The sequence below is a fragment of the Apostichopus japonicus genome, chromosome 4 (genome assembly GCF_037975245.1).
Source record: "Apostichopus japonicus isolate 1M-3 chromosome 4, ASM3797524v1, whole genome shotgun sequence".
In the NCBI taxonomy this organism is placed as follows: domain Eukaryota; kingdom Metazoa; phylum Echinodermata; class Holothuroidea; order Aspidochirotida; family Stichopodidae; genus Apostichopus; species Apostichopus japonicus.
The window spans coordinates 6,842,314-6,867,050 of NC_092564.1; the positions used below are offsets into that span (position 1 = coordinate 6,842,314).

General features: G+C 32.8%; 1 protein-coding gene and 1 long non-coding RNA gene across 3 annotated transcripts in view; one reads left to right on the forward strand and one right to left on the reverse strand.

Moving 5' to 3' along the window:
* LOC139966294 (uncharacterized) overlaps window positions 1-12,712 on the forward strand; it is a 35,920-nt gene extending 23,208 nt beyond the window's left edge. The window contains exon 2 of the mRNA XM_071969149.1: window positions 6,976-12,712. Coding sequence (XP_071825250.1) covers window positions 6,976-7,283 — 308 coding nt within the window. The 3' untranslated portion in view covers window positions 7,284-12,712. The remainder of the gene's footprint in view (window positions 1-6,975) is intronic.
* LOC139966295 (uncharacterized) lies at window positions 506-9,641 on the reverse strand. 2 transcript variants are annotated; one of them, XR_011792534.1, is made up of 3 exons: window positions 9,501-9,636; window positions 6,123-6,259; window positions 506-3,229 (listed from the first exon to the last, which is right to left on the reverse strand). It is a non-coding gene; the product is annotated as an uncharacterized lncRNA (long non-coding RNA). The 2 variants fall into 2 exon arrangements; XR_011792535.1 differs by lacking the exon at window positions 6,123-6,259 and having other exon boundaries at window positions 9,501-9,641.
* Window positions 12,713-24,737: the final 12,025 nt, after the last annotated feature.

Genomic DNA, 24,737 nt, shown 5'->3' on the forward strand with positions numbered 1-24,737 from the left:
CCGCAGTGCACTCAATTTCTAGTAACAAGTATAACGTTCCTGTGTTTTCGTCCTTCGTTGGAACACTACTACACTTTCTTTTTAAAACCTGATTTTTTCGAAAAAAGAGAGGGGGAAAAAATACTCCATCGATGACGGCTTCAAGTTGGGGGTCGGTTTCGAAAGACAATTGAAAAACAAAACCCTGAGAAAACTATTTTGCCTGTTTTGGCGACTCGTTGAAAGAGTAGAAGCAAGGTAGGTTGGTGGAAATGAATCTCAGAGGACCGTTGAAAGTCAAAGAGGTGACTATCTCGTTTGGTGGTTGGTATATTAGGCTATTGTGCATTTAGATGAGGCCTCTTGCATTCCTCAAATCTCATTCGTATAAATCTAAACGGATTGACATTCAGTTTTATTTGTGAAATGAAACACATTGGTAAAATCGTGACGACCTTCACTGTAAGGTGTAATATACCACTGAAATAGCTGGGAGGTTAGTAAGGAATTGGCTCGGCGCCATTGGTTTTCTTAGAGATAGACCACATGATCTAAATATGACCTTTCAAAAATAAATATGTTATGAACAAAATAAAATTGTTATTTCAATTCATTACAAAGGTAAAATTTCGTTGTACAACTTATTTTAAATCTAATAATTATACCTCCCCGCCACCTCATTTATTCGTACGTTTTTCAGATTGCTTTAAAGAAATTATGATCAATACAAACTATTTTTAACACAAATTATTTATCAGTTTCATTTTAAATTACAAAAAGTTCAAGACTATTCACAATTTCTGATATTAACGTTGTATATGTTTATGATAATACCAAAAGGTGTTTGGGCGAAATTTTTCATGCAATTCATAAATACTATTTATGAATCTTATCATATATTCCAGCTAATCTTCTTAACATCGCAGGTTTTACTATGAAGTTTCATTATTTCAATAATAAAGACAAGCCTTCATAAAAAATATACAAATTTATTTATTTCTCTATTTTACGAATAAATTCGTTTCTCCCCGAAAAAAATATTACACAGCAAATATTGTGATCAATATTATCTAATTTTTATAACTGATTGGTACTAAACATTTGGTGAACCTTTCCTACATACATGAACCTTTCCTATATACAGGAATATATACAAGGCCATAACTTATTTCACCACCAACCCCCACCCCTACCCCTCACCACCACTTTAGCTTCAGGGTACAATGTGCATTGAAATTTATGAGGTCAATCACATACTCAAGGAAAGTAACAAAGAAAAACAAAAAAAGAAAACAAAAACAAGGCTTCATAGATTCATGCATGGCGATGCTTGGAAATGAGTTCTCATTTTGTAGCATACATTCCCTGTCCCAATTTCGTATGACTGAAGGGAGCGTTTCATGTTTATAAGTGATAGCTTATTGTTGTTATAAATGAACAAAACAAGGAAGACGGATCTTGATATCTACCAAACAGGGTTTTTATGATATACCAACCTCCATTTAAGGTGACATATATTACTTATGGTGGCTTCTTCGGAATTTATTTTTAACCCACATCTTATAGTCATTAATTCTAAACATAAAAAGTGCAAACTTGCAGTTATAGACTTGAGGAGGACGCGCATAATGGCCTTTTAAGGTATTTTAACGATCACCCGGTTGTCTTCTTGGTGTATCGCTCTATATGTGATGTGAGAGCTATCCACTGTCGTTGGCAATGATGTATCGCATATCCATTGCGCTAAATCTTCATCATTCTCACACATCGAACTATGAGACCTACTTTCATTTTTTATTTTATTATTTAGAATGTCTCGATTTCTTTCCCCTAAAAAGAGTGGGATACAAAGAAAGGAGGGTAGGTAGGGGTCATGAAAGCAACATACAAATGAGAGGTTATGTAAGCAAGCTTCTTCTTCGTTTAGTAATTTTTGTATTTCATAATCAATAGGTAAAATTGTAGTGTAAATATATTGAAATAATGCTACTGCATTTGGCTTATTTGTTAGTTTTGGCTCTACATGTGTTTCCAGTATAATATATTTAAATATTGTCAGCTTTTTATTAATTAATTATGTAGTTTTTTTTAAACACATAATGATTTTGACAATTGGAAATAAAAGAATACTTGAGTTCTTTCATTTATCTGTTAGTTCTTATATTTGTGTGGCAACCCAGGAAGAGAAAATAAGACATAAACAGATCGAAACACGATTCCAAAAGATTTATTATAAATGATGATTATTAAATCCGTGTGATGAATCAAATCATAGCACGAGAAAAAAAACTTTGTAAAAATACTGTATTAATATATTGCACTGGATTCTTTCAAAGATAAAATACATATGAAGCGATGATTCTAGAACAATGTTCCCATCCCTCCCATTTCTCGTTATGGTCGAACTAGGGTTGTTCATAAAATCATCAAGTACAGAAGTGATACAGGTGTTAACCTTTTGATACATTGCAGAGATTGTGCCTTCCCTTTTGTCCATGAATTATCCTCAAACTTTCAAATCATATGCTGTATTATGACGAGTTAAAACATCAAACAAACTATTAAAGAATGAATGAATATGAATGAATACAACGCATGGATACAAATCTCTTTTAATTACTTATTCAGTTAGTTATTCGTTCAGTATGGTTAGCATAGTAAAGTTGCCTTATGGTACTCTTTGAAGATATACTGCAGCATAAAATCTTAAGTTGGAAGAACTGGTATTTGGTGGATTGCCTTTTCTATTGGGAGCGTGGTTATGTATAACATGAATCAAACGTTAGAGCGTTAGTTACTTAGTTCCAGCTTCAAATTTTCGAGCGGGAAAGGGGTTATTGGAATATCCGCGAGGGAGAGATGGTCTAGTCTTACTCATTGGTTTCATAGTTTATGTGTCATTTTGGAGTAAGTGTTTAACGGTCACAGCATGGTACTTCCGTCTTTGTTGGACCCATACATAAACAAGTGAATGAGCAGATTCGACCAGCTTTTATGTTGATATTTTTTCACTCATGAATGTTTTCAAAGATTAATGACATCGCTGGGATCTGGAAGATGTACCACATATGTCTTCAACCAATCATCCTGCATGGCGGGGACCATTTTAGCAAAACCGCTTGTCTTCGTCACTCATCCCGTGAGATGAGATAGAGCATGAAACATCTCTTGACCCTGATGCTCCGTCTAGTGTCATTGACTTTTTGTCAAATAAGTTGGACACATCGAGAAGGAATGTCATCTGAAAATTCTAGAAAAGGAAAGAAATAATTACATTAATGGAATGAGTGAATGAATGTCCATGTCATGTAAGGGTGCTTCATGTACCTATAGAGATAACTACCTTGAAAAATAACAATATTCAAGTCATTCTGTTGTGACATGGAGTATTGTAGTGGGTATGTCAAGAGGATATCTACCCTACTGTAATGTAAGCAAGAAATAGAAAGAGCGGGGAAACAAAAGAAACGAATTTATGAAGTTCGTAATGGATGTTACCATCTTACACCTGCATAACTGGCACCATTGTAATATTGTCAATCACAATGGGCAGTATCCAGTACATACCAGTACATACTCACAAGGCTAATTGTTTATTGGATGATACTAAGGAGTATCACAGAATTTGCTACTACTGTACTGTACCCCAAGCATTGGTGACATTTACATAGACCTATATTGCGATCACGCTAGCTAGTCTTTTTTTCAGCGAGCCTGTGAACAAATAGTTCATGAAATGATTGACAGTATGCACATTCCTCTCGTTTATTAGTCTATTATTAGCCAGTAATTTGTCAGATAAACTTTCATACAGTTTTCCTACAGTACGACACTTTTGGTCGCACAAATATGACGTCATTTGAAGTAGTACTGTATGTACCAAACATGTCACATACGTCAGTATTTGTGCATGGTGTCCCTTTTGTAGCGTATATGATATTGGTGCTGCATTGTTTTTGTTAAGATATCTTTCAAGAAATGAAAACAAAAGACAATTTGCTTTACGTAAGACAGTTCTTTGCAATTAGTGATGTCCTTAAATATTTCACGTGAAGATTCAAGTCATTGTAGTTCCTATATTTACTCTGAAAGAATCGCAAACCATGTTTAATGTAAATTACACACATGTTGTTATATTGCTCGAATTAAGATTACTCCGTCACTTCTTCAGCTGTTTCAGTGTTTAGTTTAGATAAAGGCAAGATATAAGGTAATAGAATTTATCAAACGTTAGTGATAACCTCTTTATAAAACTAACAGCTAGCGCTATAACTATACATTTGTATGGATGGAGGTCAGCCGTTAAATGGTCAGAAGACAATGGGAACAATTTAAATAAGGAATTATATTCTGACAAACACACTTTATTCTGGTAGACAATATGGACTTTGCAACAAAGCTCAATGTAGTGCTATGGCACAAAGAAGGTGTTTGCCTTTCTGGAATACTTCCTTGATGGTTGTTTCCACTGGCGGTAATTTTCTTGTTTTGCTGTCCGAAGCAGACGGGCACATTATGACGGTTGTCTCCATTTCACGACTTTCACGATTCTGCTAAAATGATTCCATAGTTTAATAAATATTTGCCATTATTTATTTGGTTGACAGTTAGAATTGGGCATGTCTGTTAGGGAGCTTTGACACTGTAAAGGCCTTTTTATAGCAATCATTACTGCTGATGATCTTCTTCATGGAGTTTAAATAACATACCTTGTCTGGTGAGGTGTCATGGAACATGGTTTGAATGTCCATGTCAGAAAGAATGAAGAAAAGAGAAAGAATTCGGCGAACAGGCTTGTCTACTCTCTCAAAAGTTACTGGGGGTAGGAACTAGATATTCTCTAACTCCTTTATCAAACTCCTTCAATAGATTTACTGTACAAGAAGCGCTTTTTTAGTTTCCCTTGACCTTTTGTACTACTAATTTATTTGATACATGTTTTTAAATGTACAATAAAAATCTTTTTAACGATAACCCCCCTCCATCAGAGTAAGTCATGCTCATGGTCGTAGTTATTCAGCTGCAGTTGCTGTTTCTGGTTATCTGTAAATGTGTCCAAATGTTCTAGTTCTGCTTGACAATATACTGATACGTTTTAACTGTCATCTTCAGATGCTTCAAATTAGTAGTTTAATAATATTATAGCAGTTGTGTATAGCTAACTAGTTCACACTTAGCATTCGGTTGCTCATGTTTATATTATTATTGTTAAATATTATTATATTAGGATGAGGATGAAGATGTGAGGTCTCGCTTTTATGGCGTCAAACGCTTGCACATGCTGCTGACCATGGCAGGAGAACACTTGATAGGACAATGTCGGTTACAAGTTACCACAATAGACGGCAAAGATCAAAACAAAAGGAACCATTGTTATTTTGAAGGACCTATGCAGAAGATGCCACAAGTGGTTTTGGTTCTAACTATATACCACAACCAAAGTAAGAATAACTTTAGGAAATGAAACCGAAATGATTCAGCTAAGTGAATTCCCAAAGTTCACAAGTGACATACCGGGCACATCTCATGTGGTGAACCATCCACCAAGGTAGATCACCTTATAGTGACCTTGTACCTACACAAGGGGATCATGGTCAACCTTACTGGATAGATTTCTTCCTAACAATTTAATCCTTTGAGATTTCAAGTTCAATCGAAAGGTTTGTTTCGTCTCACATAAAACTCAGGGAAGTGCAGTTTTAACGAGCAGGAAGATAACGTGTATACAGCGTGCGTGTTCGATTGTATCATGGCAGGGTCTAAAGATTACAACCAAACGATAATTGTACTTTACCGTACCATGATTGTATTATTACTGCTGCAAAATGAATAAAAACATTACTATTTATAAGCAAGAAATATCAATGATACGGATGTATGTATGTATGCACAGTATGTATATATGGTTGTATGTATGGATGAATGTATATTTAAATGGGATGTATGATAAATGGCTGGATGGATGGCTATATGTTTATAAAAGAGACTAACGAATTACTTCGGTTTTCTTTTTTTCTTATCAAATCATTGTCCTAGAGCATTAAAGGTTCGTATCTATTAACATTGCAATTTATGAACAATAAAAAGCGTTTAGTTTGATTCATCCCTTTTTTCACCTGCCTTCATGGTGTATAATTCTTTACCGTGAGGTTATTCTTTGAATCAGCGGTTCCGTCCGAGAACTCCAAAGAATCCCTGTTTCTGTGAAGTCACTTGACGATTTTATGAATTCATTCTGTCCTAAATGAGAATTGATTCCATGAGTGGATCTCTTTGCCGTCTGAAAGTAAACATGAATCCAACGAGAAACTTTTTCTTAATTGAAAGTACTCGTTCATTCAAGATCTTGATTCGTATGAAGTCACTCAGAACCAATGTACTACTTACTCCTCTAAGCAAATGATTGCAACTACTTGTGGGTGTGGTGTGTAGTCTTATAAAATTTTGCACTTACATATATGTTTACATATTGCATGTATCACCACGTTGGTAATTAAAAGTAATTCCTTTGATATGATATCTGATTACATCACAAATTCACCTGTAAAGTACATTTGCTATGTAAGTTGTTGAACAAAGGACAGCGACGGAGTGTAGCAGACACCAGATTCGAACACCCTTTCTCCAATCTATATGCATGGAATATGTTACAAACCACCTTTGACATATATTCATAGCACCAAACCTCCCCCTTTTGATTGTGCTTTGAGGAACTTCCAATATAGAAGATGAAGAAATGAAGGGACAAAAGCACCATGGGAAGAGACGCAGATTGGCACGTCCTTTACAAAGTTGTTGAGGCTCGGAAAAGAACCTTCTTCCAAATGGAATGACCATCTTGAAAATTGGAAATGTGTCAACTGAAGATTGTTGAAACATGCATATCACAATTGATGCATGAAAGACGTTTCTGATACTAGTATTAGGAAGGGGAATGTGTTAATTTCATGCAACTGTTGCTAACTTTCACTGTCGCTTCTTTTTTTCATCATGCAGGAGGAACCTCGTCGTGTAGTCTACTAGCAACTTTCACCACAACACCTAGAAGGACAAAAAGGAGACCTTACTCAAAACTTCAAATATACGAACTTGAGAAAGAATTTCAACATAATATGTATTTAACGAGAGACAGGAGAGCAAAACTTTCACAAACCTTGAGTCTTACTGAGAGGCAGGTCAAAATATGGTTTCAAAACAGGAGGATGAAATTGAAAAAGATCAACGAAAGGGAACGTAACAAACAGAGGAAGCAAGGGCAAGGGCAAACTCAAGATTCGGTGAAACCAGACAAAATAATTGGTTGACAAATGGAGCAACAACAAAAAACACAATGGAGGAAGCTATTTGGAGAACATATAGAAATGTAACAGACCATTGATGCTTTGAGGCCGTCTCGTAGACTTGCTAGAAGTCTTAGCAAGTTTAGAATGGTGGTAACACAAGAATAGAAGCAGACAGAACTATAAGAAGCCAAACGGGTAGCTCGAGGAAAGAAGAGAGAAGAACGTCGCAATACATCCGTCAAAAGATGGTTGGTGGCGGTGGGACCGGAGAGGAGATCAATCATGATGTGTAAGGATTGTATTAAGGTATCGAAATCTATATAGAGGTCAATGTAGCACACTGTGGAGGCCCTAGTGGAAAACCCAAATGGGTTGGAAGTGCCCTAAACAAGAGTTAACAAGATACGTTAGTCTGGTTGTAAAAGATAACATAACATAGCCATATTGTGTATCAAATTATGATCGGGCTCGTAGCTTATGTATATAGGTAACAACCCGAATTATGCCGCTTTGAAACGTATAACTGCTAGGAATACTAAGAATAAACAATAGTGTTATCGTGGACATGAAATGTGTGCAAGATATAATGTTTTACAATTAGAATTTCTTCACAGAAACAAAGTCAACACTGTTACTGAAAAATCATAACTTTGAGAGCAAGTAGTGAGCTACTGAGTAAAAAGACAACTATTAATATGATATCCATACGTTTGAGTTGTTAATAATAGCATTATATAGTGCCAAAAGATACATATGTAGAAACTTTAGATTTGATGAAGGCCCAGGTTTTTCCTAAGGTCGGGTTTCTTTAGATCAAAACATATTCATTTTAATTCTTAGCTACATATAACGGTTTTAGCTTTAATCCAAAGACTATGAATCCTTTGTGAGATATGAGTCACGTTCTAACTCTACCATATTGAATATACATGACATACTGAACAAAAGAAGATTAAAAGGTAGCGTTAGTTTATGCATTATCGATAATATACTTATTTAGATACCAGACTAAGATCCTGGCATCGGCTGATGTTTAAAATTTAATGCGCAATGACTTGTTTTCTCTTCAGTTCAAACTTGGGTCTTATTCATTTCCAAGACATTTATAACCTGGCAGCTCATAGTAATGGAAATTTATCATGAAGTTGGCGAAGCAAATGAAGTCGTTTTGTATCCCTTTTTACTTTTCCATCTTTCCTCTCATGCACGAAGGGGTCATGTGTATCTTCTTTTGCGGGAATTTGATAAAAAAGATAAATCGGTCAAATCTTATTGCAACCGCCTAAACTCTGTCGAATAAAGTATAAACAACTCACAAGTAAAATACGACTGCCTGAAACGAGAATCAGAATAGAAAAATAAGACATTCATTTCTTTCACCTTGTCTCATTTTAGTGAAATATTGCCGAGGTGATGTATACCTTTATATATTAAGCTTGATTAGTAACTTGTCAGCAGGTTAGACATACATTTTATAACAAGAGTAATTGTTTATCAAGAATTTCGTTTCATCCATTATTCACAAACAAAGGGAAGAGAGAGGATGAGGAGGAGGAGAAGAAAAATCACAGACGAACATCTTGTTGTCTCTCTGTCTCTGTAATGTAATGTTAAAGGTGGTAATTGTCACAGTATCTTTATTAGTTTCTGAATATAGAACTATAAATGATATGTAAAAGATTCTATAAATGTTTTGTTCCCCTATTAATTCTATTGAAAGGGTTGCAATTTGGTTGAATAATATATAGTTTGCAGACACAATATATATACCGTCTATTAACTCATCAACATTTCGGATTACAATCTTCAGCAAAACCTAATGAAACATGTTACATTTTTCCCCTTTCAGATTTGCGATGTAACCTAAATTTTGTGCTGCGTGCTTAATCTTTATACATATGTCTCTGGTATGGAAAGGGTGGGTGTATAATGTATGATTCCGAACTAAAAAGGTACTACCAAAGACGAAAGGGGTTATACAAGATCATCAATTTCAGAACAGAATTACTTAAAGCGGTCACGGATCGTAAATAACATACTGTGGCACCACAAAGAACAAATAATCTAGCAACATTTCCATTTTGAGATGTGGATGAATACTAAAGTTAAACCTTTATTTTTTCTTGGCAAATGATCATTTGTATTCAAAAAGTATGTTTAAAGCAAACGGCTAAGGGAGATATTTACTAAGCTCAAGACACCGTATAAAGTTTCATCCTATATTTTAACTGTTAATACCTTAAAGGTTTTAAGCATCTTGGTTACTGCCTGAGTAGCAACTGGTTGATGCCCAGGGTAGTGGAAGAGAAGTTGGTTGAGACAATTTACTCATACGTTCTGACATGTCCTTGCCTCTTCTCGCTTTGAAGTTTTGAAGTTACTGATATCTCGGCATCTGCAATAAAGTAATGAAAGTGACAAATGTATTACTTATTTCAAACTTGTTTGTTTATATCTTGATCGCGTGATGAAGTTCGAGAAATATTCCACCGTTACTACAAAAGTTTGAAAGAGGGCAGAAATTAGGGGGCTAAATCCAAAGGAATGGGAAATGTACACATCCTATATATATTGAATACATGAGATGTATAGTTACTTCTTAATCGTGTTTTAGTTGACACGTGATATCGATCCGTCCGTACATCAAATTTGGGACAGATGGTGAGTATACATCCAATTAGTAAACGGACAGTCAAATAAGACAGAGAAGGGGGAACACGAATCGTACAAGAGGAAGATCGTTTTGGAAATAAGGTGTCCAAGAAGGTATATGTAGGATCGTGTCAATTTGTTTCTTGAAAAGATGGTTCATTTTATCATTTATCATCATTATTATTATTATTACTATTATTATTATTATTGCTTCTATATTTTGTCTGTAAATATATTACGTACTCACAATACGGGTCTCTATATTAAGTAGTCATTATTTTCAGCACTATCAGATACATCTGTACCACATATTACTTTTATAACGTCTCAGGTCGGTGGCCCATGTTTGTGTTATATGAATATTCATGTTGACCTCTGACTCGAGTAATGATTAAGTCATGTTATACAGTCATTTGTTGTTCATGTAAATGCCTGGATTATGTAAAGATTAATGATTCATTTATTCAACCCGATGTGTTAAACGTGTTACGTCAACATAGGTATCTAGCAAATGCGACAGTGAAATTTTTATCTGTCTTGATTAATTGCTTTCTAAAAAATTCGAAGATTGGAATGTTTTGATAAAATATATCATTATGACGATTGAGGGCTTCGTGTGACACAACATGTGCTCTAATTAGCATTGGGTTGCATTCTGCACACAACTATGTGCATTGGACTGTTAGTGTAGTATATATAGGGCCTATGTACAGTAGGTTGCGCAACCTAACCATTAACTTGCTAATTTGTGATATTTATTCACTTTTCAAACTGCCAAGAAATTCGTGATATTGACCATACGTTCACAGTCTGAACGTACCCGGGACTGGGATTGAGAGTGGGGCAAGTTACTTTCATCAGTTAGTTGGTTTGGGAGAATGGGAGTTCATCAGTATGCAAATAAACTTAAAACGTTTTTTGGTTTGTCCAGGAATATTTTGCCGTAGTGTCAGCTTTACAACAACAACAAAAATAACAACAAAATCAATTTATAAACTGCTGACAATGTTAACATGCTATATCGAAATCATTTCACTGCCCTGAAGACAACCCACGTTTTTTTATTTGGCGAAACTAAATATAATAAATGCCCAATGTTGATCAATCCTTCTTTGGTTTAAAAATAATTTATCAATTATATATATTCTTTCGGACAAAGACAAACCGCACATTTTCTTCTTGATATTTTGTGTCATTTTTTCCAATTAGAGAAGACATCAAATTCTGCTGTTTTGACTGTAAAAGAACAACCTCGCTGTTGTAACGATAATTTTCGTTTATTTCTTTCTTTCTTCCTTCTTCTTTTTGAACATAAGGAAAATACATATTCATGATAGAGGCTATACCAGAAAAACCATGTATATTCATGTGGAGGCTGTTGTGAGGAAGTAGTTAAAAAGTGGGTACAAATATAGTATAATACAATGAACTGGGGTATACCTTGCGTGATAATAACTCAAAAGCCGAATTACATAGCCATTTAACCAGTTAAGTTGTTTGTACCGTTAATATTGAGTGTTTCGTGTATTTTTTTAAATCTTTTTTGGGGGTCATAACCTCAGTCTATGAACACAGTTTGCGTTCAAATCTGAATATGTTTGTCCATTTATGAACGTCCTATTACAATTCATTTTTTAAGGCTCTTACTGTAGAACTATCAAAAACTTAATCAAGTAAGTTGTTGGGCTAAACCGCTTGGCTTTGCAAGTAATTATAACTAATGTGTGGGAGACATTTGTTTATGAATTATAACATTTATACGAACTAAGTATACCCATAAGCATAAAACGAACTATATATATCAACATAATATTCATATTCAAGTTTTACCCATGCGTCTTTAGTATATATCAGCCAAAGTTTGAGAATTATTCTTAATTATTTCTTAATGAATTATTCTCAATTATCGCACCTACCGCTCCAATGGCTTTGTTGAAATAATATGTCGAGATACTGTGTCAAACACAACATAATAAATGATAAAATGTTCCTCTATCATTTGACACATTAGATGTAGTTGCCTGATGAGGTATCAAGCAAACATGATGTAATTCAATTGATGACGTGTTTTGATTATTTTATTACGTCATACCACGCAATGCATATTCACTTTATCCACTAGGAATACCATCAAGATATTGCCTAATCTAAAATATCAATTCATATAGTGACGTAAAAAATTAAAGGTCGAGCTATTACCGATTGTCATGGATACGTTATAAGGTGCCGTCAGTATGTAAAGATCTTTCACAGCAGTTTTGCTACAATTTACCGCTCTGTTGCATTATGTTGAAATAATGACACTTTGATTCGAGAGTAAATTAATCCTTTTGGTGCAAGAAAAAAATTAAATTGAGATCAACTAATCGATCAATTTATCATTTTGCCTACAAATTATTGAAAAACATGACTTCCTTGTTGTAGTTTATCATTTCGTTGCAAAATGTTGAATTGACGAAACATATTTAGCGATCAATTTATAATTTAATTGCAAATTGTTAAAATATTATCTGAATACTTCTTGATCATTTTGTTGAAAAATTGCTAGTAATATTTACAAAAAAAAATGATCTCAACATTTTGACGGCACCTTTTCATAGATCATGCAACTCGTAATACAAAGAAAGCTTGAATCTTGTATTGTGACAGGGTATCGGGGCAGCATTACCATATATTGCATAATTATCGTTAAGTATCAGGTGTATCATTCACAGTAAAAAAACAAAATAAAACTTTTACAAAGGGTCAGTGCAGTCAATGCTATAAATATACATTAGAAAAGTTCTGACTTAAAACACTTATAATTAAAAAAATTGTTCTAAAAATTTAACATTAATGCGTAGCTATGAGATTTTCAAATGGATTTTGAACGTGTACAAAGAATATATATAAAAAACAAGTGGCCTCTGGTGATGGGTTACCCCATCCCGTGACGTCAGTTTCATTTTTGTATGTTTGTGGGTGTCTGTGTGCGTGTGTGGGAGGTAGGGGAGGGGGAGTCTAATGTACCGTTACGTTAACGTTTTTATGTAACAATGAGACAGATCACAATTTTAGATTAACACAAATTCAATTCAATGGATAAGCATATGTTGTTCTGTTTTTCCTCCCACGTACACTTTTTCAGTTATAAAATAGATGTTTAAAGAAATTAAGTACGAAATTTGCCTCTTTCTAATTATCATTTTTTTTTGTGGTATTTTTGTACTTTTTCACATCTCCTGTTTTTTTTTCTCTCCATCTTTTGCTCATAATGTAAATAGTATGATTTTTATTTCTGATTCGTAGAGTTTCATTTTTTTTAGTCATAAATTGAATTATTGCCATATGGTGTTTTTAACTTCCATGTATTATAGGTTACTAAGAGAACCAAAGATCAAATAAATTATGATATAATTAGTAGACAAAAGGCAGTTTCTTTCTTTCTTTCTTTTTCTTTGTTCTTCTAAATATCTTTTTTGTTTTGTATTTTATACTCTCCATTGATTCATATTATTTAACGATAAATATTAATTACAGTGAAAAGATACCTGTCACAGCAATATATATATACTCGCGACCTTAACAGTCCCGAGACAAAGTTGCCAACTAAATATAAAAAAGAGCAAACAGCATCGGGGGCTAATGATATAAATCTGTAGAACCCTGGGAAGATGCTAGTTATTATTGTCCTTTTTAATTCCAATTTGCAAACTTTAATTTGCAAATAACTCCTCCATACCAAAAAAGAAGAAAGAAAATAAAACGACAATATTTTATTAATACTTTTTTTTACTCTAATAAATATAAATGTTTATCTGTGTAATACAGAAAAAAAATTGAAAGTAGACCTATAAATTGCTACTCATGAGCAAAGTAAAATTTACTGGGGAGAAATTCAAATTTGTTTCCTTCCCAGAAAAGAAATGCTTTTCAACATTTCAATTAAACCTCGCAGTAAAACTAACAATTTAGAAAATTTGAAAATAAACATAAAAATGGATTTTGATAGACTAAGAATCATCAGATATGAAATACAGCTAATAAGTATATTATAATAATTATACTCAATACTCAAGTGCTAAATATGAAAAGCTGTATACGAAATATAAAATTGAAGCGCAAAAAAAAATCCATTTAAGACATTTCTTAAATTGGGCTTCATGGATAAACAGTCAAAAATGTGCTGTAACAAAACTTTATATATGATATAGTTGTGATACCTGCCTTTTTGTAACACAGAATGTTACAGGGGAGTATAACATAACTAATAACCATACTCTCAGTTAATTCTTTTGCCCACCTAGTAAGTAAATTGAGCTTGCCCATTGCCCGCTTAGTAAATCATTTTGCCCATCCAGTAAACTGAGTTTGGCCATTTTTCTCCCACAAATTTTCATTTTCATATCAGAGATATGCATAAAAACAACAAACCAATATATATATCAGGGGCCTATCGTATATTTCAATGAGAAATATGATAATTACTCATATGCATATTATATATTATATATATATATATATATATATGTATATATATGTATATATATACACACACATATATATATATATATATACATATATATATATATATATATATATATGTATATATATACACATATATATATATATATATATATATATATATATATATATATATATATATATATATATATATATATGTATAATGAAAATTTGCCTGAATATGGTTAGCTTTGTTTTTGTTTCCCATAAAATTAAATATCATAAGCAGTGAGTTGATGTACGATGTTGAAATCGCTATTTTATTAGTTTATGGAAAATGAACAAATCCAATGTTGCCTACCCAGTTAATTAAAAAAAATGGCCAATGGGTTGCTGGGTGTGCAAACTAAAGTTAAAACTGCCCTGCACGGCAAAAAAACTGCTCTGATCATATTATTATACAAACAAAGGGGAATTGGTGTGGAATAACATCACCGTTTCTATTTCACTAGTTCAATTTGATTTATTTTGGGTTGTAGTATTACACTACTTTAGGCGGTTACGAACGTTAACTATCAAACCTATCAAACCTAACCCCTAAAACACTGATCAATCCTCAAGTTTCCATATTATTTTCGTATCCCGTACCGTTAACAATTCCCGAACGTTTCATTTTGAAGTATAATATTTAATCAAGGTTGGGCGAAATGACCAGGCTGGTTGGGCGAAATGACCAGGCTGGTTGGGCGAAATGACCAGGCTGGTTGGGCGAAATGGTAAGATTGGGCGAAATGGCAGTTGGGCGAAATGGTTGTTGGGCGAAGTGACCACGAAGTGCACTTAGTAAATTCTCCTTATTAACTTCACTGCCGTGTTACACCCTTGTTTTGGTGTTATTATCATAAATAGAAAACTGGAAATTGTGTATACCTTAGAAAACAATGTGCTTTCTATTGTCTTTATTAAAAGAAGCGAAGACCTCCATATTGATCGGCCAAAATTCGAAAATGTGATAAGCTTAATTGTATAAAACTACATTAAACATTGCAGAAAACTATAATGGAATCTAATGAAATCTTTTGTTTCGCATGTTGGATTTATATCCACTGAGAATCGGTACCCCTATAACCACATGACCTCTTTCCAGCAAGATAATTGGTTGAACATAATTAATACCAATGCCAATAAGTTTTTTGTTTCAATCTCCCTATAATTATTTTTACTCATTATTTCACATTTCATTATATGGGCCTATTTGATGAGCCCTTTTCTTGGAACGAAACAGCTATTGTTTCCAAACCTAACACAAAGGTATACTGATACCTCTAAAGTTTTATATTCTAAACTGGTACACGCAATATTTATTATATAAATATAATTTGATACCAACAACGTATCCTTTTGCAACCTTCAATATCATCTCACATTATGGAAACCATCTTTTTTAATTAAAAAAAATCCACGTATATAGATGTCTCCGTAAGAACTTCACTATATCAGATATGTCATTGTAAAGGGCATCTCTTCACTGCAAAAAGCAATATTACCAAAGAAACTGACAATAAAACAATATGTTTTTTTTTATTAGCAAACATCACGATGGCCAACTGAAAGAGTAATCAGTCGTTTAAATGAACAATAAAATTCGCTATATTTATAATTTATTTGTAATAGGCTATTTTTGGGGGTCAAATGAAACATCTACAAAAGTAAGAAGCAAGAAATAAAGCAATGTTTATAATATTTAAAGAATAAAATTCCTCTTTGAATTTTGACAAAGTCAATTTCTCCCTGGAATATTAAATATTAGTTAATTTGTCACAATTATACATTCTCTTCTCGAACTAAAATGGGAAATAGAAGGCTGAAACGTGGAAAACAAAAATTGTTATTACTCTCACGCAAAAAAATTATCGTTGAAGCCGGAAACAGCGACCACCTCGATGTAATCTCTTATAACGCCCAGAGCAGTTATACAAAACACCAACGTCTGTTACGCATGAATTCTAATTAAACTTAGGTTTTGACCATTTGCATTTCTCTGTACATAACCAGTAAGCAATGTTTGCTTTCATGAATGATGAGGTATTTAATCAGAAAAGTAACATGAACCATAGCTGTTCTATTGTTTCTTTGAATCACTCATTAATAAACATGTTTTTACCTTTCCAGACAAGACTGACACTTCTTATATTGAACTATGACAGTACAGTTTCCTTGCTACAAGTGTACATGTGTACTGGGCATGTATATGCAGTATAGGGTGTTGTTTACAACACGCAGACATTGTATACACCCACTCTATTTGTTCATACCCCAATATGGTTTCTGATACTATTCTGTCACCAAAGTAAACAAAACGAATTGAGTTCCTGACTTTGCAAACAACTTGAGTTGTTTAGCTAGTATATACTACCGCAAACATGATTGTCATTTCCAAAAATCAAACATTTGCAAGGAAAAATAAACTTTATCTTCCACAACTCACACATTCTTGACCTAATCATACATATCTCATATAATTTCGTATTGCAAACATGACACGGATTGTGTTGGTTGAACTGTTACAGTTTTCATATTTTTGTTCCCTCTTTGTTACCAGATGTACGGTAGATGATAAATGCCATGTTGTTGAAATGAAATATTGTCGACGTACCCACATACCTTGCTATATCAACCAGGAGAAATATAAAACTATATTCAAAGAATTGTACGGTCACAAATTTGCCGATGTTTGAAAAAGAAAAAGGGATGGGGAGTGGAAGGGTAGGGGGCGAGGACAAATTTAAACTTTCTTCTGCGAAGTTCACTATTAGTTTTGACAACAATCTTTCCTCTTGACTAAACCCTACTACCACCTCCTCGCCGTGTTGAAAATAATAGTCATAATAATGATAATAACAATCATTACTATTATAATAATAATAATAACTACTAGTTGTATATAGCTTAGAATCCAACCTGAATAGGTTGATAAATGCGCTTTATAAGTGACCTGTTAAAAGTGACCAATTAATCCCAGCTTAGTGACAAGAAACAGTTTTATAATGTCACGCTTAAGAATATCGAATCCTATGCTAGCGCAAGCGTTATGTCATTCAACTCCATAGGGAACCGTTGTCCTATATGGCTTATTCGGCAACCATGTAGGCTCTAAAACCATCAGTATTGGCACACCCACATGTACATATATATATACACATATATAAATGAAGCCGCCAAAACTTTCAGCACGTTGGCAATAAGTTCATATATTGTTATAAAAGTTTGCTTCTTTAACCCAAAATCGGCTTTTGTGTCTTAACATTTTGAAAGTAGAGAACTATGTAATAAAACGTGCCCTCTTGGGAGAGGGGGTGATATCAAAAGAATAAAAGTTACGGTTGTTTATATAAACGAAATATTTAATATCCTGAATACCCCTTTGACAAATCTCGCCGTGCAGTAACAGAATCACGACCGCTATAATTCAACTTTGATTTTTAAGACTTTGAATAACACCTTTTCTCCCCTCTTATTTCTTTCCCTTAGTCCTTGGAAAAACTTTAAGATCATCTGATATCAGATATCACGTGACATAAACCTGTCGAATTGTGAAAAAAAAAGAAAAAATGAAAACTTGGAAATTCGAGATTGAAAATTATTGTAAAAACTCTCTATCACTTATCAGATGTATAGGCATAAATATATACGGGAGAAAAAGATAGTGTAGCCGAAATTAAAGTTATATATTTACCTTACAGAATTATTAGAAAATTGGTTCCATAAACAGAAATGTTAAGTTTTATGAGAAAAAAAAGTCGTGTGAAGTCTAACTAACGAACTGTATCCATTTTGGAAGAAATATTTATTGAAACAAATAAAATCATAACAAGACAGAGAAAGATACAGAGATAGACGCAAATGCTTGCAAAACTTAAAGAAATCCAAATAAAACATATTTTATTAAGTATATAAATATATATCAATATATATATATATATATATATATATATATTCTGAATGTTCAAACGCGACGGGAGAGTGTTCAATCACAAAGGGAGGGCGGGGAGACAGTGGGACGTTTGCAAACCGTAAATTTTTCCAACAAATGGATCCTCTGTGCATTGTGTAACACAATTTTTTGTTGATCAACAAATAGACACTTTTGAATTAATAGTTTCTTTTACTTCGTCAACTAAGGTGAATTTTTTTTCTCTCTAATCTTCTGTGAAGAATAGGCTGTATGAAGTTAAGTTAGAGATATCATTGTTATTTATTACACATTGTTTTATGAATAACACAGAAATAATACCCTGCTATCGGAAATAAATAAGTCACCTAACACCACAAATCTTAAGATACCTCTATCTCGTGCTTACATGATTTGCATGTTGCTTCCCTCCACATTGCTAATTATTCCTTCCTTCCACATTGCTAATCATACAAATATGCAACATTAGGGTGATGCAAAACATTAAAATTCAAAAAATAAAAAGTTGTAACTTGCTTGTAACCAATGGCTTTAACTATGTCATATGTTTATATGCGTCTTTTTTTAATCTTGTACAAAGTTTATAGGAAATACTTTTTTTTATAATTTCCACAGTGCTTCATTAAAGTAGTCAAGACTACTTGCTCCCGGCGAAGATTTTTGTCAAATTCTTAAGGAAGAAAAATCTGATTCGCTTTTGGCATTGAATTATTCAATGTACATATAGGGATTACTTCTATAATTTCACCCATCACCCATCTATTTTGTATTAATTGTTTTCAGTTTTTATTATTGTAACGCTCAGAGCACTTTGTGAATGGTAAATGGAAATCTGTCTGAGTTTATTCGTTTTACATTGAATGGAACTATTTATTGAGAAGAGAAAACGTAGATACCAAATTATGTCCTTATTACTAAGGAAACAATATCCTTTTTATTTCGAATATCTTATAATTGTTTTATCTTTTGTTGTAATTCATAACATATATTCCATAACAGACTATCTATTTGTCGCGTACTGAAGAAATCCCTTCTTTTAGATCTCAGATAACTTGCGATGGAAAAAATACGTTGGAAGTCTTCGTGTAAGAGAATAGGCTTACTCTAAACAAATTTCAGATATTTGCCAATTGCTGCCATAAATTAAGGACAGTTAAGGACCATTTATTCTTGATTAATTTCTTACCTGGATGGGCTATATGCATTGTCTTGTCTTTGAGACAATTGTTTTGTGACATCACATAAATTTCATTAATATTCGAGTGTATACCCGCAAGATTTCTCTGAACAACCGATTCACATACAGAAACTGAAACCGACGCAAGCTTGTATTGGCTGTCTTGAAACAAAGGATGACAGACAGGCTTAATTATACCATGAAAGCTCATCAAATTTTGTGACATAACTGGGTTCGATGAAGAATATACAAAAAAAAATATTTATGAAACATGTATGCAATAAATCATTGAAAATTGGAAATGTTATATCATTTTGAAAAATAATTTATTTCCGTATTCAGTCGAAATAAAGTTGCCGGTCATCCAAACAGCGCGTACGACATTACCATAAATCCATGAAGAAAATATGAATGCACTTTGTCCCAATTTTCTTTCGCACCGTAATTACGTCATTGTAATGAATATTCATTTGGCGAACCTTATTTCCATTCAATTATCCATATTCTTTGCTTGCAAATAAATATTCCAAAGAAAAATGATTGTTTGTGAAAGTGAGCAGGAAATCAATTCTAATTATTTGTTCGTTCATACAAGTTCTTCTTAAACATGAATGAAATTTCGGGCACACCCTTAAATTTATGCCAAACGGTGTAATTTTAGGTAATGCTTTCATGAATAGTAAGTATCAAGGGAGTGAATCATTCATTGATATTGTTTACTTGTTTTTACATGGAATTAACCTTATTGACCGTGTCCATGCATGAAAACATGTTCGGCAAATGTAGGTAGGCCTATTTGCATTCCACACATTATTTCTATATGCCTCAGAACGCACTATGCCACGTAGAATATTTTTTGGTCCGGGGAGGACCCCCAAACCCCCTACATGGTAGTCAGCTTCAACGACCGCAGGACCACCCCTTCCTTTTTAATTCTGTATCTGCCCCTGATACATACACACATAGTATATGCAACTATATTAGTATTAGTACACACGGGAGAATACATTAGCCCCCCACCCCCTACCACCCACTCCAAACCTGTGTGCTATCTTGGCTACGGGTCTGAGTTTAGGTGAACTAAAGTAATTGATTTTATGCTCTCAGTGGTCGAGATAGCACCAACTTGTATCAAATACAACTGCAGCTGTGAAAGTAGGTTGCTCTCTATTGGGGGCAGTTTCAACCTGTCAGTCTCGTAACAACGTTGAAGTATATCTTATCCTAAAGCCGTCCATATTTTCTGCCCATAATTAATGGAAACGCAAGATTGTGCACATAACGTACATCAGTATCAATTCTCATACTCTGTGAAATACATCAGCTTTATGTATTGCATCACGTATACCGCTACATGGGCCCCAGTTTCACGATAAACAACACCGTTCTGTTTCAAGTGAGCGAGCGAGCTCGTAAAAATTAGAGGCCTAAAAATCGGCCACGTTTTAATAAAAGAGGCTTATTTTAGGTCAAAACGTGACCTCCCGAGACGTTAATTCCACACAATTTTTCCTTGTTTTTCTCTTTTTGAAAGTGAAAGACTACTTTATTTCACTGTATCTAATGAAAAATGGTCGCTTTGATAAGTGGATAGGTGTAAATTAAAATCTGAACTTCCGAGAGATTTCTTCTTAAAGCAATATGAGATTTAATTTCTGTAGGAAAATCCTTTTTATCCGGAAAAAAAACTCTACGAAATTGCTGATAGATTTGTTGTTATATCATGAAAATATAATTGTTAAATAAGTTTAGTGTGTACAATTATTATAAACTAATTCATTGTCTTTTGTCGATGCGCCTTGTATAACTCGACGTATCCATCAAAATCTGGTGTTTAATCTCTGCATAATTTTATCTCATAAAATTAATCAATAACCCTCTGCAGGAAACCCATTATATATTCTCCAGTTTAGATATGATATGTGTGAATATTTACATAACTTAAAATTATTATAAACTAATTCATTGTCTTTTGTCGATGCGCCTTGTAGAACTTAATTTCTATTATTGGTAATATCCAGTCGCTTTGATAAACAGGATTTAACATTTAAAAGATGTCTAGCATCGATGTACGTATCCATCAAAATCTTGTGTATAATCTCTGAATAATATTATCTCATAAAATTAATCAATACTTCTTTAGGGGAAACCATTTTTTAATCTCTAGTTTAGATATGATCTGCATGAATATTTATATAACTTAGTCCGCGTGACATTAAATAGTACAAAGTGAAGACTACAAGCTGTTTTACATGTATAAAAAAATAGAAATACCAAACATATTAATTATTCACTAAAATTGAATTGGACTTAAATTTCGTTTCAGATAATATTATTTTGAAAGATCATAAGAGAATATAATATATATATATATATATGTATATATATATATATATATATATATATATATCAATATATATCTATCTCTCTCTCTCTCTCTCTCTCTCTATATATATATATATATATATATATATACCACCGAATATTTTTTAAATAGTGTAATATAACGATGAACGTTAAGCGTAATAGCCCAAATATGCTCTGCCAAAGCTTATACGTACACCAGTAAAGACCAATCGTAATATATAGGCATACAATTTTTGGCAGAAACCAGATTAAAAACATTTCATTTTCCACTCCATTTATTCGAATTCTGCTTTCTGTTACAGAATGGAAAAAGAACATAACATAATTATTCTAATATAAATAATATTATAACTCACAGTCACGATTGAAACATGAAAAGGCACGCAAAAGTACAAATCACTACAAACACACAATAAAGATGTAACAACAGCTAACGAAATAAGTCAACACAACTAGAGAAAGCATTTTGAATTTGCATAAATTTAACTTTGCTCTTATTCTCCTTGTTGTCTTGAGGTAAATATTTTACTTTTGGTGAACTAGAAAAACGACATGGAGGAAACTTTGTACTATTTGATTGATTTTGTACATTTAACGTTTAATGTTCATAATAACATGGTCTCTAAGAGCTCCGGTCCTCAATTGCATGCAAATGCCCCACAGGATGAGTAGATTCTGTTCCTCTTTTTCATCAATCAAAATTAAATATTCCTTTGAGCTACACTTTTAACCTCTCCGACCTCTACATCCCTGACATACAAGCACCATGGTGTCATCTGACAATAATTAAACTAAAATTCTATACAAGCTTCTTGTATCCGAACACATTTGATTACACATTTAAAAATGTATATGAAAAAATAATTTGAGTTTTCTGTATCCTGTAGCCTTCATTGAAGTGGCAATAAATATAATATATATATATATATATATTTTTCATTTCCGTTACTGTTTTTTAAATTTATTTTGGCGGTGTGTGTATGTGTGTGTGTTTAGGGGGAGGGGGGAGACGAAATTTGTCCACTTATCTGTCAAAACATTTTTTCATTAAAACATGTCAAAATATGGGGGGGGGGAACCCACAAAATATGCCCCTAAATTCCTCTATTAAGGTATGAATAAACCCCCCCAAAAACCCCTACTTGCAAGGGTACAGTACAGTTAGAGTTAAAATTTATTTCTAGCAAATATTGTGATATTCACATAAAATTAGATATACTCCTTTATTTAACTAAAATATATATGTTGGGCTATGAACTATTCCCTTACTTTAAAAGTTACCGTAACGATTCATGTCTATTTTAAGTTTACAAATATAGTAAGGATGTTAGTTCACAGCTACCTTAATATCTCCTTCTTACATGGTTAAATATAAAACCACAAGATCATGACAAAATTCACCCAAATTTTTGTGCATGCATTATTTTTATTTTTGCCCTCTCTATTTATTTTTGTCATCTTCCTTTTTCAAATTCTTCTCCTTCCCTTGTCACAGGTGAATTCTGATTACCACAATAAAGTTGGCTTTATTTGTTATACATTACGAATGATTTTTTTTTGACTCGTGCGTAACGACACTTTTCAATAATATCAAGATAATAAAATCAAATAAGCTTTGGTTTTTACACCTTAAATGTGAAGGTTCCATCTTCTTAACGAAAAAGAAAGGAATAGAAAAGAAAAGGGACCATAAAATTGTTTCGTTAAAGAGGTCAAATAAGACTTGGAGAATTTATATCACCCGTCGATTTGAAATAGACTCATGGGTGTAATTACTGAGCGTTCAGCTTACCTCATGTATCTGCTGTATTTTCGTCTGCCTGTTAAATATGAGGTGACGCATAATGTACAGACGAACAATAGGTAACATCAAATCCCAAGATATATAAATGTCAAAACGTATTGTTCAGCATATTCTTCAATAAAGATCAGGTGTTTAAATTGTAAAGTTGCTTTATTACTAGTATTTTTATTACTATTATTATATACACACACATGTGTGTATATATATATATATATATATATATATATATATATATCTATATCTATATCTATATATATATATATATATATATATATATAAATATATATATATATATATATATCTATATATATATATATATATATATATATATATATATATATATATATATATATATATATATATATATATATATTTATATTCCTTTTTTATATAGAAGCAGAATTAAGATGAAAGGGGAAGAAATAATGTACTTTTCTTTTCTTTCAAATTTTGTAGACATGTTATGTCGAGCGTCTGTATTATAAAAAAATACATACGTCAAAAGATCACAGCTTAATCGTAATAATAAAATATAGTCGTACTGCCACACAACAAAGGTGTATGTTAAAGATGACTTCACTTGATGAAATTTGAAGATAACATAACTTCATGGAAATTTATTATGCTTAAGTGCATCATAAAACTTTACCGGAACTTTATCTCAAACATCACGTTTACTGTCTTAATTTTCTTTTTCTTTTTGTCTTTCTTTAAATCTTTCTTTTGTCTTCTTCCCCGTTTTATTTTTCTCTCTGTTTCTTTGTAACATCTTTTTATCATCTGCAAAACTCTCCAATCTCTCAGCTTAGAAAGGAATCAGAAAAAGATTTGTGGAAATTTGGGTCAATTTACCTGGTCATGTTGATACGTATAAACTTTGCTAAGTTTTCTGAGTTTTTGAAGAGTTGAAATATAAGTCATATTCAATTTAAGACTTCCGGTGATGTTCTGCAAAAAGACACGATTTTATGTATTTTTATTGTCTGCAAGAAATGACACTTTTCAATAGTATAATGACTAGAAAGTTTTTACCTTAAATAACATTTTAACAAAGGAAGC